Source organism: Eschscholzia californica, unplaced genomic scaffold, assembly GCF_041429995.1.
Source record: "Eschscholzia californica isolate CP2 unplaced genomic scaffold, dmEscCali1.0.p SCAF_1, whole genome shotgun sequence".
NCBI classification, from domain to species: Eukaryota; Viridiplantae; Streptophyta; class Magnoliopsida; order Ranunculales; family Papaveraceae; genus Eschscholzia; species Eschscholzia californica.
This window is the reverse complement of record NW_028238198.1, coordinates 77400685-77416243: the sequence shown is the minus strand read 5'-3', so window position 1 is coordinate 77416243 and position 15559 is coordinate 77400685. Positions and strand designations below refer to the sequence as shown.

The 15559-nt window shown below is 37.0% G+C and overlaps 1 protein-coding gene and 1 pseudogene across 1 annotated transcript; one reads left to right on the top strand and one right to left on the bottom strand.

Moving 5' to 3' along the window:
- Positions 1-300: 300 nt before the first annotated feature.
- Positions 301-2290, top strand: LOC147569389 (uncharacterized; annotated as a pseudogene).
- Positions 2291-9611: 7321 nt separating this feature from the next.
- On the bottom strand, positions 9612-12528 carry LOC147569388 (histone-lysine N-methyltransferase ATXR6-like). Its single transcript, XM_086662631.1, has 6 exons — positions 12270-12528; positions 12085-12165; positions 11768-11988; positions 10280-10380; positions 9954-10166; positions 9612-9771 (listed from the first exon to the last, which is right to left on the bottom strand). Exons 1-6 carry the CDS (start codon positions 12526-12528, stop codon positions 9612-9614), a joined length of 1035 nt encoding a protein of 344 aa, XP_086518757.1.
- Between the last annotated feature and the right edge of the window lie 3031 nt (positions 12529-15559).

Genomic DNA, 15559 nt, shown 5'->3' with positions numbered 1-15559 from the left:
CAAATAAAATGTAATGGGTGTGTGGGTAAGACAAGGACCCTTTGGGCCTCCTATTAACGGTGTCCATAAAATATTCCCAAATTGAAGTCATGAAGAAGCCCAATAGGAGTGCTCTTGCAGTTCTCTTGTACCCTAGTCTCGTCGAGAGAGAGAGAGAGCGATCCTGTTTTCCTTGTGCTGTTTTCTCTTCATTGATGCTTGCAGAGTTTTTTCTGTCTGCATTTGATAGGGAAGTTCTACAAAACTCCATTTTTAGGGTTTCTGAGTTCTTTTTAACATTCTACCCCTTTCTTAATAAAGTTTCAATTTTTCAACAAATCCTCTTCTATTATCCCAATCCAATCACGATTTTTTTCTGGGTAATATCAAAACCCTAAAGATTTATTTTGCAAAAATGATTGCAAAGATTTAGAAGCGAATCCATTAATGGGTTCGTATTCCAGATGACCCACTTCTCTTTCTCGACTTCTCGATTTAGGGTTTATAAAGCCTCATCAAAGTCTTACTTCAACTCACTCTTTTTACACAATCGTCTCTTTGGAGGTTCTGCTTCTCGACCTAATTTTACAGTTTCTGATAGAGAGGTAATAGTTCTTCCTTCTTATATTGACGCTTGGGCTGTTAAAGTCATTTCTACTCTTTGTATTTTACATTGTTCGAAATCTTCTTTAGATTTTACTTGTTTGGAGTATTTTAGTGAGAGATTGAATCCCCTAATTACTTTTGAGGTTATTAAACGCTTAAATCATCCAACATTGGCTTTGAAGTTCTTTGAATTTAGTAGAGTTAATTCTGATTTTGAGGAACATAATCAGAACACTCATTATTTATCTAAAAGTTATAATCTTTTAGTCAAATCTTTATGTGAAATGGGTCATCATGAAGCTGCTTCAGAGCTTGTTTTTGATGGGTATTCACCAGATAGTTCGATTTTAGGGTTTTTGATATCTTCATGTGGGCAAGCGGGGAAGTTCGATATTGCCAAAGGTTTGATTGTTCAAGCTCTGAAAAACAATATTGAAGTGAATACCCGTCTGTATAATAATCTATTGGATCTATTGGTTAAGAGAAATCTAGTAGATGAGGCTGTTTCTTTCTTTAAAGAACAACATTTGAGGTTTAATTTTCATCCGGATACTTGCAGTTTTAATATTTTTATCAAAGGTCTGTGCAGATTAGGAGAAGTAGACAGGGCTTTTGAGTTTCTTAATGATATGGGGAGTTTTGGTTGTTCTCCAGATTTGGTTACCTATAACATTCTTATAGATGGATTATGTAGAGTTAATCAAGTAGATAGAGGACGCGAGTTGTTAAAAGAAGCTCGGTCAAAATCTCAACTTTCTCCTGATGTTGTAACCTTCACATCAATCATATCTGGTTATCGCAGATTGGGTAAGATGGAAGAGGCTTCTTCTCTCTTCAATGAGATGGTTAATCTTGGAATAAGACCCAATTCATTTACTTATAATGTTCTTATTGATGGTTTTGGGAAATCTTGTGAGATGGGTTCTGCAGTGTCCATGTATGAGAAGATGCTTCTTCAGGGATGTTCTCCCGATGTGGTTACTTTAACTTCTTTGATCGATGGTTATTGTCGGATTGGGAAAGTCGATGAAGCTATGAAGTTGTGGCAGGACATGGGCACGAGAAAAATTTCCCCAAACGCGTATACCTTTGCTATTCTAATTAATGGTTTATGCAAGGAGAATAGATTGAATGAGGCTCGTGAACTTTTAAGGCAATTAAAATGGAGGAATATTGGTGCTAAATCATTTCATTTCAACCCCGTAATAGATGGTTTTTGCAAGTCAGGTAATGTAGATGAAGCAAATGTAATCATGGAAGAAATGAAAGAGATGAGATGCCATCCTGATAAAATGACATTTACGATTTTAATTATCGGGCATTGTATGAAGGGAGAATGTCAGAAGCGATTAGCATTTTCCATATGATGTTGACTACTGGTTGTGCCCCCGATTCTATTACTGTGAATACCTTGACTTCTTGTCTTCTGAAGGCTGGCATGCCTCATGAAGCTAACCAGATACTGCTCATTGTATCACAAAAGGACTTCGGTCTTTGTGTATCATCTCCCAGGAAGATCCATTCAGTGAGAAGAAGTATCGATATTCCAGTGGTGGGTTACTGAAAAACTGTGATCCATGTATCTTGGGAAGCTAGTGTTTGGATCTAGTGATGGTGCTTCTAGAGGCCCTGACGATTACACTTCCCGATCAAGAGAGTAGCTGACCGTCGAAAATATTCAGCTCTTCGATGGCATTCTGCGGTACCGGATTGGGTCGAAGTAAGTACCATTTTCATGTACTCTCTCCCAAATATTACTCTGTTGTTTTCCAGAGATTCCCGAAGTTAAAACTATACACATGTATTAACCACATCACGAGTCGTTCTATATGTTAGGAATTGTCGATTCACTACGGTTATTGTTCTGACGTCGGTTCTCTTTATATATGTAATTTATGCTTTACACTGGAAGAAAGGCATATGTTGCAACATTGCGGAACAGTTCAGGGCCTTTAGGCTAACAAAATAAAAAGATGGATCATTTCCGTTTTCTGTTGAATTCTTGAATCTCTGTTAGCATCATTTTTGCTTCATGTCGAAGTTATATGGAGATCTTTTTTATAGGTTTCGGTGTTCAGTTATCACAAACTTACGAAGGATACCTAGTTCAGCATGGACCAGCCTAGTGGCTAGTGCTACTAATAGTAAGCGCGTATGTGCAATATAGCAGGGCAATCTTCTGTACTTTTCTTACTCTATCTTTGCGAACACATGAAAAATACTAAAACTCAGTACCCACATCCATTTATGTTTTTTTTTTTTCTTTGTGTGTTACACCTACATGGAAGTTCATGTCTAACTCGCATCTCAGAACGGTGTGTGTCTTGCTCATTCCCTTCATATTTGTCAGCATGGTCTTAACTTTTCAGTTACTGAAGTAGTCGCCTGGATAGCTGATGATATATCAGTTTGGTTTACATTTTGGAGATCTTGTGGTCTGATTATGTTGCAGGAAAGTCATTAACAAATGGAGCAGAGGAATGATGATGGCAAGCTTCTGAAGAAAAGCCTTAGCAATAATATCAGCTTCTTTGGTCTTTGTAAGTCGGCCTTTAGGAATTTCTTATCAGAATGGCATTGTGATTTCAGTTTTTGGTGAGCATCTAACTGGAGCAGTTTCAACATCAATATGAAGGCTTCGATTTCCTATCTTTCTTCTCTTTCATCTAAGGCTTTTGTTGGCAATATATAGGTTTATGTGTTTTGTACTTGGAGATCTTTGAGTGTAAAATTGAAATGGTTGAAATATTGAGGCACAACTGACAGAGCATTTTGAAGGCAAATAAATAAGCTGTATTCCTAATAGCATCACTGTAATTCATGAATACTTGAGTGCTCCAAAAACAAATACATGAAAGATGTCAACTAGGACAGCTGCTCGAGCAAACATTTAGCTTCGGTTTCAGTTTAATTCTTGAATCTCTGTTAGCATCATTTTTGCTTCATCTCAGAGGTTACATGGAGATCTTATATTATAGGTTTCAGTGTCCAGTTATCACAAACTTCCCAAGGATACCTAGTTCAGCATGGACCAGCGGCTGGTGCTGCTAATAAATAAGATCTTATTTAACTCGTCCTATTCGAACTTGTTGTTGTTGTGGTTGGATTTGCCTTCACGAACCTCCTCTGTGGATAACGACCCGCCACCATGTAGTATCGCCCCATTTGACTCAAACGGGAACAGGAGGTTGGCTCTTGTGGTCGTCCCCTGACTCTGTTGTAATTTTGCTTCTCTTGGCTTGCGATAAGTGAGTTAGTAGATCATCAAAACAAGTAGTTAGAGTAGCATTTACGGAAGGGGATTCAGAGTTATTATAATTATTAATCCCCCCTTTAGCATGGTTTCTTAAATTTGGTGGGAGATCTGAACCTAACTAAATGAATTCCCATCCCTATCCGCGGGTAAAAAAAAAGAACTTCAAAAGTTTCCTTATACAGTATTTGGGTTCTAAAACCAAATTTTTCTATGATATTTTGCTTTAGAATGTCTTTGAAAGCTAATAAAATAGGACAAAATTTTAGCATATGCTCAATCAGACCACAAAGTTGCAAAAACGCGATAATTGTTCTATTTTAATTCCGATTGAGATTAATTAGGTATTAGAGGGTTCTAAGGAAACTCTTTGGGGCACTGGCTTGTTAATTTCGAATTCTACTTTAATACGACCCAATAAACTCCATTTAGGAAGCCTCCTCCGTTGAGGTGCACACATAGTTCCCAAGAGAGCTTTCTACAATGAATGACAATGGTGATTTTCAGACGTCGGCTAGGATTGCCGTGTAATTGCGTCCAAAACCACATTGTCTCAAAAACATGATCACTCCGAGCCAAATCATGTTGATATTGTTGGAGAATCACAAATTCGTCTTAAATAACCTGTGGTGAACTTTCCAAAGCCAAATCGAGTTCTGATGCCGCCATAAATCAAACAAGAAAAACATTTGCACGGATGTCCCTAAGAATGAACTTATTTAGTTGATGAAGAACCTTGGAAAGACGCATCATTGCAATGTTTATGTCTATCTGTTTGATACTCTGGAACCAAACAACACCACGTTTGTTTAAGTCATCCTCTGTAGAAATCAAGTCATTACCTCCCACCGTATTGAAAGTTCATAATTCGTTGTAAGAGCAACAACTTGTTCCAGAAAAATTGTGTATTGAACATCCATTGTCAAAGAAACAGTGTAATGAGTGGGGCAGAATAATAAGTGAGAAATGAAGACAAATAGAGACTATCTCGCGAATTAAGGATTCCTTCGTTATGTGGGAAAATAGGGTTGGGAAAGTTATTTTTGCAAGAAAGTGAAAATTTTGCCGTTTGGTAGGGCAAAAGAATGTCATGGTAAAAAAATGGTGGGAATAGAACTCCAAATATTTAGAAGTTGGGTCCGTTTGTTACATGGGAAAATAGAATTGAGAAAGGCGGCTCTCGTGGTCATGGCTTTGTTGTAATTTTCCTTCTCTTGGCCTGGGATAAGTGAGAGAAACTAAAGTTTCAAGGAATTTTTTAAAGGCACTTCAAATTTTCCCACAACCAACCAAACACTAGAACTTGAATTTCATATAGGAAAGAAAGTCATTTTCTTTCCCATCAGAAAAGGTTAATTTTCTTACCCAACGTTTTCTCGCTTATCAAACGGACCCTTAAAGAAATAATAGGGAAAGTGATGATGACCAGATTTCCCCCCAATATTAAATACCGGAAATAAGGGGCAAATTCAAGAACCCTTACAAGTTAAAGAGAGGGAGAGAGAAATAGAAACTCTTCTTCTAGTAAGTCTACAAGTACATATGTGTTCACTCTCACTCCTGTTTCTAACTAACAAGTTTTAGAGAGAGTGAATGAAATAGTCCCTTTAAATTCTAATCCAACGGTTGAAGAAAGAAAACCCTAGTTAAATTGGGTAAGAGATTAACGGCTGATATGAACTGAAGCAAGCTGGTAGTGGGTGTTTCAAACCCACGCGATCAAGAAAATAGAAGTGACCGTTAGAAGTTGAACTCCACAAGATATGAGAGAAAAAAAATAGAAAGTCTGAATTTGGATTATATAAAGAGATTAGCATCCGATTGATTCCCATTACCAATTTTTAGAAACAAGAAATCCTGGTAAAGTAAGAAAGAGGAAAAATTAGAAGTTGTCCAAATAGTTTTCAACCTGAATTTGGATTTCTAGAGGTTCTATATAAACAAAATGAGTAAGTGAAGGCATCAGAGTAAAATCTATCTATTCTTTTGCTTTCCTCTATCAAGAAGAAGATTAGCCAAAAGAAAAGAAGAAGAAGAAGGATTCTGATGCAATTAATGGTTCTAATTCAATAGAGGATTCTGATCCAATGAAGGATTCTGATCCTACTAAGGGGGGTTCTGATGATGATATAGTTGATGAATATGTTGCTATGATGCGTTTTTGTAAACAAGAAGAAGAGGCATGGTCAAAATATCCAAATATGGATATTGAGGAATTCGAATCAAGAAGAAAAGAAATCGAAAAAATTCCAATTCAGGGTTATGACTGCACCAGAAAAGGTGTTGAAGAGAGAAAAAGGTGTGTTGCTGCCCTACATGAAGCTGTTGAGTTGGAATCACTTCGATATAGAAGAGGTGAAAACCCCAGACCTAGAAGTGTTGTTGCCAACGACTATCGCGAAGCCTGGCGTAGTGGAAAAAACGAAACAACTACTCAAGGAAATAAAAGAACTAGGTCTAATGATGATGATTCCAACCCTATTGTCAAGATTCCTCAGAGAGCAAGAACGAAGCAGAAGAAGACCGTACATCCATCATCACCACCACCACCACCACCACCACCGCTGGTAGCAGAAGAAGCAGGTGAAGCACCAATAGCAGCACCACCACCACTAAGAATAAGAGTAAAATTAGCAGCACCACCTGTACAAGTAACACCACCACAACTACAAGTACAACCACAACGGCCAGAGGTTCCTGCTATAGCAGCACCACCACTTCGAATAGCTGTACCACAACAACGAGAGGTGCCTGCAACAGCAGCACAACGACAACAGCAACAACGAGAGGTGCCTGCAACAGCAGCACAACGACAACAGCAACAACGAGAGGTGCCTGCTATAGCAGCACGACGACAACCACAACCACAACAACAACAACGACCGCTCCCTCCTATCCTCCAAAAGCTAATCGCTGCTCAGAACGGGACAGAGATAATGTGGGTAACCGAAAAGAATCTTGTGGATACTGATACAAATCGAAATGAGGGAAGAATACTTTTGCCACCTTGTGAAGAAGCATTTAAAGGCTACTTAACCCCTACAGAAAAGGAAAAAATTAAGGTTACAAAGGATAACAAGGAAGGACTGAGTGTGAAGGTGGTTCGTTCCGATGGAGAAACATCTCAAGTCAAATTCAAATTGTGGCCAAGTGTGATGAAATATGTATTGGCTGGTCCAAACTATAATGACATGGTTCATAGAATGGGACTGGAAGGGAGAAGACATAAGGTTCATATCTGGTGCTTCAGATTACCTCCTGAGAAAGACTCCAAACTTTGCTTCGCAATCGAGAAATCAGAAATCGTACAATAGCTTTAATGTTTTGGTGTCTAACTTTGTGTCAATATTAGTTTCATACTTCTTTTGATTGTTGATCATATTCATGTAATTAATCTTTGATACTTAATGGAAGTTGTTTAGTTAATGGAATTCTTTAATTTAAACCAATCTGAATCAGATAAAATCTCAACTCAAAGTTCATACTATTAACCCCTGAATCTCTGAATGCTTGGACTTCAGATTGAGTAGTTATTGTTGCTCTATTTACTCTGTTTTAGGATAAAGAAAGATATTTTGAGTGAGAAAAGGAGGATATTATGAGCTTTTAAGTAGATCCAATCCAAGTCATTGGTAGAGAAAGGGACTTACTTTTAAAGTGGTAGATGAATCAAACTCAAATTCTCTTAACTTAATCCTCAAAAGCTCCCATTTGTCGCTATACAATCTAAATTTCAAAAGGTCATGTCCAAGAGAGTCAAAAAGTAAAATACGTCATGACATAGATGTGATCTAGATGTTTTGATGTCAGAAGCACAATGTTAGATCATTCAAAGGAAATGTGCTTTGCAACAATGTTTGAATTTGACGATACGACACATGTAATCTGTACTCTGCCTTTTATGCACAAAGTTTTAATTTAAAAAAAAAGGCCGATCACGTTCCAGTAAGTGAACAGTTACATTGTGAACCGAGTAAACATTTAATGTTAGATGCATTGAAGGCAAAGATCATCCTCAGACAAATGGTTGAAAATCGCGGCTGAAAATCCAACCAAAATTGCCGCTGAATCTCGTATAGTTGACGTAATTTGCATTATCATCTCGTGTTAATGCTTGTGTTTCTGAAACTGTGGGGCTCATACTTCCTTGAACAAACCCTAACATAGGGGCTCATACATCCTTGAACAAACCGTAACTTAGCATCATCTCATTATGTTGGAATCCAATAGGTGCTCTGGTGAGAGAAGGAAGAGTGATAGAGGGTAAGATGGGTGGTTGGCAGAGTTCCCCAAGGACCCCAACAAGCCATGCCGGCGGAGATATGGCTTCCCACATCCTGTTTAAACATACAGACACAATGGCCTATTCGCCCAGTCGTGGCATTCTAAGGGCTGAAGATGGCCCTCAAGAAAGTTTTGGGTAGTTAAAGAAAGACTATGAAGACTTTTTTTTTTGTTGAGAGAGACTATGAAGACTTGAATATTATAAAATGACTAGGTTTATCGTCACAGTTTTGTCGAAATCTTTACATTTAGAGCAACACTCCAGTGTAATCAAGAAAGGCATTTCCTGCACCTTCTAGGTGCATTCAATCTCGTCAAGTACGTCAAAAAGTAATACATCACGAACTTTAGAGTCTAGTCAAATATAATTTCCATTGATTGAATTAGTTGACATTTGCTTTGCAAAATCCTTCCTCCCAATAAAACAAAGAAAATAGAATTGCATCTTTCTATAGATTGCGACAAATTTCTCCAACATCCTTCCACTACTCTTCTTTCCTTCTTAATCTGGGTTGAGGAGAAATTATCTCACTCCGAGTCCGACGTTGGCTACAGCTAAATCTCAATCTAATGTTTTGTTTATAACTAATCTGAACTGATAGCCGGAGAGGAAAAAACCTTAAATTTGTTATATAGATTGACATAAGAAGTAAAATATTTTTGTGAATGACCTGGTCATAAGAGAAAAAGGATTAGGCATGTCGCCTGTCGGGTCAACCTTGATTTGGAGTGGCAATGTCATCCGTACATGGCAGCTTATCTGATACATAGGTCGGGAGTAGTGGGCGTGGAAACCCTCCACGGACCGATCAATTATAAACCCGTACTTTTCTCAAGTTTTTCCCGTTTTACCTAAAATGTTCTAATAAAGCATTTACACATTGTCAACAACCTCCGATTGGAGTAGTTATCAAGTTGGTTTCCACTCTCTATGTCTCCTATTCAAGATACATATACTATATTACCTTGCTAAAGAAATATATTATGAAATATATCCTAGCTGTGTAATCTTGGTCATGATCTAATGGGGATGCTCTTTAATGTTGGAGAACCACCTCTTTATTTACTATAATATTTGGAAGATTTTCTTATTCTATCAACCCAATATGAATATGATAACGATATCCAGGAATAAAGCGATATGTTTAGACAAATTAAATAGTTTCAAAATATAGAAATAACTAATGCAGATCGGATGAATTCCACGAAAATTGAATTCGCATGTACGTAACAGGAATAGCTCAATCAATAGTTAATAATAAACAGAAAAAGAATCAATATAAAAATAAGAGTACTATAACAGTTTTAATTCTTATTTCACAAAAATGTTGGTTCTTGTGCATTTGTATATGAATCTCAAACTTGAGCTACATCAAATTTAGGGTTTTCATCTGTAATGAGAACTTTAAATACAATGTTTTACAAACATGTATTATCTAAAGTAAACTCTCCCAATTCAAAAATAATGGGAGCTTGTAATTAAGATTTATCAGATGAAGTGGTGGGTGGGATATTTGTCCTCATACGCGTTGTAATCATAATATAATCGCTCGCCCACTCGAATGTCTCTACTTGCAATGAGTAGAACCCTACATTCGCCACCTACGTCAAATCTGATACATTTGACGTTTAGTTTCTTCTTTCCTTCCCTGTTTCATTTAAATTAGACTTTAGACTAATTTATGAATGCAAATTTAAATCATTCATCTCTTATTTAACTAGGTTATAATAGTTGGAGAAGAAACTATCAAATGTTGGGTAATGAAAGTTTAAACTCTAGGTTATAATAGTTGGAGGAGAAATTTAGTTTAGCAAGAGATAAAAGTCTTACCTAGTATGGTTGTTTATTCCGTTAATATATCGCGCAACGTTTCCATGTGCATGTGGACATATCACAAGGCTTTCCGAAGGATCAGAGGAAGAAATCAAAGTCATCATACTATCACTGTCATCGTACAGACGATTACTCCAGTAATCAACCTCGCCACTGAATTCTGCAATGATAGTTAAGTCTTTGATAGGCTCATCTGCTTCGACAGTGAACCTGTTGATCAACGAAGTACAATTAGACTACATTTTCAAACAAGAGAAAACACAAGAAGTAATTAATCATAACGGACGCAACAAGGACTATTTGATGTTGGAGGAACAGTTTACCCTTCAAGTGGATCAGAAACAACTACTAGTGGAGGACATTCTCCTCTTTCCATCATACTTTTGCACAGGTTCAAAGTTTCAATGCCGTCTTTTGGCAAAACCTGAATCACATTTATAGAAACATAGCTTAATGAAACAAGTAATGTAATAATGTCTGTCCGAGTTAAAGAACAAAACACGAACAAAAGTCAGGTTTTTGCTATGTATAGAGAAACGCTCTTCGCGGGCTTAAGCATTTGCTATGTATAGGTTCCTTTTACTGCTCAACGGTGCATGCTAGTCTGTAGATTTTCTTCACTACGATGAGACTGGTCAATAGAACGATGAAGGATAAAACCAGAAACAACTTGTTTTATGAATACGTTCAGTCCAAGACTTTAAGTAGGTGATAAACGCATGGGATGTTCGTGCCTTGAAGATCTTAGCAGGGAAGTATGCACGTACAGTTGGGTTGGCGTTATGTTTAGCGTGTTTAGGGTTCAAGGTCTAAGCATTTGAACAAGAAGAAGACATGGAAGGAAGGAAATGAATGTAGTAAGACTTGTATATATCACCACAATTTGTTGGGTAGGGCTTTGACTATTATAACGACGGCAGGATATGCCTCTTAGGACTATATCCGATTTAACTGTTACCACGTAAAGAACGACGGACAAAGTTAAAAAGGGAAGACCGTACGAGAACTCAAGTATTTTATAAGAGCCTACCCTAAAGGAAATAATGAAGGGAAAAGTTACTAAAACAAACGTTGTTGACGAACACAAATACTACAAGGGAAACTACTCCTAAATAGACAGAATCAATGATGGCATTTCGAAGGAAAACAAGACATCTATTCCTAAAACAGAAGTGAAGTAAAAAAACTTGATTAATCACAGTAGGGCTTTGATGTCTAAGTTTATCATGCACCTCACTTAAGGGCTCCTCCAATCAACTGTCTATGGCCCCAAGGTACTAAATGCTTTTATGTCTGTATGATGTGCCAAAATTTTGAGTTGTTCAAGGTGAGGCGGGGATTGGCCCGAGATTGGTCCAAGGAAGATGCCGACACCAACCACACATTCTGGCTGAGCTTCAGCCGCATTTCACTAACTCTTGGGTCTGCGCATGTATGTGTTTATATATATGTATACATAGTTGAGAGATTCTACTCAACTTATTCGAACTCAACCCAAACTATTGTAAGTTTTAAACATAACAACTATCTCAAGGCCTCAAGGGCTTGGGACGACTCGGGCAACCCTGATCCCTGTCGGATACCTTAGCTACTGGGGTGGACAGGCTGATCCCAACTATTTACCCATTTGCATTTAGGACACAAAAATGACTAGTTAAACTTCATTAACTTTGAAACTTAACAATTCATTATTGTGTACCACTAAACCTATAAAGGGTTCAATATTGATCCATCAACATGATCGAATTAGCCCCAAGATCGTTAGGGTCATAAAGAAGATATAGTAGACATTAGAATTCTCATTTTTATACCTGCATTCCTCCTTTCTCAAAACAAGCTTTATTAGCTGATCTAGGAGCTAATCCAGGTAAATACTCAAGCTCATTACTGAACTTTGTATTAGTTGCAGTCAATGCTGTAGCTAATGAAGCCATCTGAAACAATCTTCTCTCTAGGTTTTCAGTTGGCTTATAGGCTAAGAGCTTCCTCTTCTTCTTCGATAAAACTAAGCTCTTTCGCCTTCTCCGGATCTCTGAAATGAAAATCAACAACAACCCAAACAAAATTCAGAAATGAATGATATAAATAAACTCATAAAAGATCAAATCAAAATTTAATCATTTTTTACCCTTGGATGGCTTCTGGGTATTACCCAAAGATTTATCAATCTTGAAGAAATCAATAATTTTACTCTGAACCAGAGGGAATTCTGCAAATGAAATCAAAATAACCCATTAATTAATGACAACAAATATATTGAAAAATGGATGAAACCCCTTAATGTGAAAATTAGAAACCCTTTCATTAACTTACTTTCAACCTTCTTTGGTTTTGAACAAGATGAACAAAACCAGGAATCTACAGGGACTGAAACCAAAATTGGTTTCAGGCAATATAGATGAAACCCTCGATTACATTTATCACAGAGAAGAATTTTACTGTCATTATCACCCGATCCACATTCTTCGCAATGGGTATTGCTGTAATCATCAACTTGTTCTTCTTCTTCATTGGGTTGAATCGGAAATTGAGCTTGAGTTCTTCTTCCCTTGGAAGTATTTGAAGTTACCATTGTTAGATAGAGAAAGTAGTGAGAGAAAGTATGAAATCCGATTCTCTCTCAATCACTTTAGACCGTGAGAGCTCGAAGGTTTGAGTTTCTCTGACGCCGATGAATTTCTCGCCGGACGGGTTTTGGCGCCTAAGTCCCAACGTTACAATCTAAGATAGTAGTAGTAGAATTGAAGATATTCACTCTTAGAACCCCTTTTAAAGTGGGTGTATCAGACCTGCTTACCAATTTTAATTGCTTACATCCCTATGAGAATTGATAATGAAATCTTAACGGTCGAAAAAATATTTTGAGATCGATAACTACAAGAAGTATCATAAATATTGTTCTATTTAGAGAAAACATCTTAAAGATTATGATTATTACTTGATGTAAGATTGTCTTATTCAATTTCAACCGTGTTTGAAAATATTTTATCAAACACTCAGTGAGAGTTTCATGTTGATACTTGATTCAATGTTTATTTTGGTCACGTGGACTACATTTAGTATTTAACATATTTTCTGGAAGTACAAATTTTACAAATTTTGAATTTAAGAATCCTTAGGATTAAGAGTCCTAAATTTTTTAATCAAATAGACCAAAGAATCTTGAATCCTACCAAATTTCATCATTTGTAAGAATCCTGCAATCCTACGCACCATAATTATATTGTTTATAAAGATCACATGAAATGAAATTTAATAAATTCCATGAAAATCATCTTCTATGTATGACTATAAGAAAAATCGCAAAGATTATAACTATTTCCATACTTAACATAAGATTATCTTCACTCTATTTAAACAACGTTTCAAAATATTTGATCAATCAATCGGAAAATCCATTCAAATCTTCTAATTAAACAAATTAATAAATGCTTTGTTTTAACCATACTAATCAACAGTTTAATCATACTAATCAATTTGAAAACTAGGTGAAAGATTTGTTTTAGCCTACAGAAGTTTGCACTTGTTTGTTAACTTCAATTATATCATGGAGTAACGTGGGTGTAGTACACCTACCATGAATTTCTATGCCAGGATCTCAAGATTGCAATTGCCCCTTGTGTACCAACAAATAACAATTTGAAGCTCTGATTAGGGTTATTTCGCTAAAGACCCCCTACTTTGTAACCAACTTCCCGCGAGGCTCCCTATGTTATCAAAAATAATCAGATGACCCCCTTTTTTCCGCTAGCGTTAAATGTCTGTTACTCTCTCTCTCCTCCATCTCATCACCTCTCTCTGCCACGTCATCTACAACGACACGTCATCATCTTCTCCTATTGGTCGCCTGCCGCCGAAAAAATCTGGCGACCGACGACCTTCATACTTTGAAAAAATTATGTATCTTTTTCCTCTCTCCACTAGGGTTTGGGACCCTAGATCTGTTGAAGCTTCAATCCCGTGAAGCTTCACTGTTGAAGCTTCAACATATCTGGTTTGGGTTTTCCCCAAACCAGATCTAGGGTTTGGGTTTTCCCAAACCTTAGTGGAGAGAGATAATTTTTTTTTTGTTAAAGTATGAAGGTCGTCGGCCGGCGCCGAAATTTTTGGTCGGTCAGCGACCAACCAGAGAAGATGATGATGTGACGTGGGATATGACGTGGCAAAGAGAGGTGATGAGATGGAGGAGAGAGAGTAACGGATATTTAACGATAACAGAAAAATGGAGTCATTTAGGTATTTTTGATAAAATAGGGGGTCTCGCGGGAAGCTGATCACAAAGTAGGGGGCCTTTAGGAAAATAACCCTTATGATTATTACCTTAAATCCAATAAAATTATCTTTACACTATTTAAACCATGTTTCAAAATGTTATGGGGTATTTTGCGTTTGGTTTATAAATACACTCTTAAGTGTTGTGAAAAGAGAATATTATAATAGGAAAATGTAGTGTCCTGGCAAAATCTGGGTGGGTGCACGCACTACCCAGCCCTGCCATATCTTGTGAAAAAAAGTTGACGTACTTCGGTCGCCATCTTGTGAAAACTAATGGAAACATTAATACTCCGGGCAGAGTATTAATCATTTATCTTTGACGGCGGGCTAAATTAACGTAATGTTGTTAGAACTAATTTAACACCGTTATAATTAATGGAATGCTGTACATTGTTGTTTCGGTTGTCTAATCTCTCTTTAACTATCAATAACATATTTTCATTTTTCACCCTTGGTTTTTTCAATTCAATATTTACTTTCTTCATTCCACATGTCTGGATTTGTATTCAATTTTTCAATTGGTTGGAGATATCAACTTTTTGTAAGCATTTTTCATATGCTTTCTTCTCAATGAATGTTTCAATAGTTCACTCTGAAAAATCGAAAAGAATTTAAAAGAGAGGTAATGTAGGAATAACAAAGAACGTCAAAATATGTAGTGGCGTTAAGTTAACGTCCGTAAAATTTGTTAAATATCCATCTTCTATGTTATACTTCTATTATATCAATCAATTTATAATTAATCAAGATAATAACATATATAAGATGGTACGAATGTCTGTTAGATTTGTTTTTAGCTTAAAATGTTCAGATTCGTTATGCCACAACCACGCAGATAACTATGAAGTAAGGTGGGTTTAACGACTTAACCCCTTGACGTACTGCTGATATTTGTTCACAATCAGCCTCCACACTGTCCCTTGGGATTTTATTTTTGGCGTGGCTGGGGAGTCATTGGAAGCCCATTTAAAATGCATCCGCATCCCAGGTACGTACTAGTCTTCGACCTATAACCTAGAGTTCTGCCTCCGCTCGTGAGGTGCCTTGTACATCCTTCCCACCACAATGTCACTTGTGTTCTACGGATATTATAATCTATTAGCAACATCCACTATTATGCCCCAAGTTTGTTCTTGGTGTGAGCCCGGAAAACCATTTATAGTATCACTGTGTCAACATACCAAGATATGTACTGGCTTCCCGCTATTAATAATATTGGAGTATGTATAAAGTGGCCCTCGTTCGAGTAAGTCGTGTAGAAAATCACACTTAAGCTTAGTCTCACATCGCTCCGGCATGGTCCAAGATGGTAGCACACAGCTAAGATG

Coding starts and splice junctions, on each gene's coding strand:
- LOC147569388 (XM_086662631.1), bottom strand. CDS start 12,528: ATGGTAACTTCAAATACTTCCAAGGGAAGAAGAACTCAAGCTCAATTT. Junction 12,166..12,269: donor AAAACCAAAGAAGGTTGAAA/GTAAGTTAATGA, acceptor TTTCATTTGCAG/AATTCCCTCTGGTTCAGAGT. Junction 10,167..10,279: donor GTTTCTGATCCACTTGAAGG/GTAAACTGTTCC, acceptor GTTGATCAACAG/GTTCACTGTCGAAGCAGATG.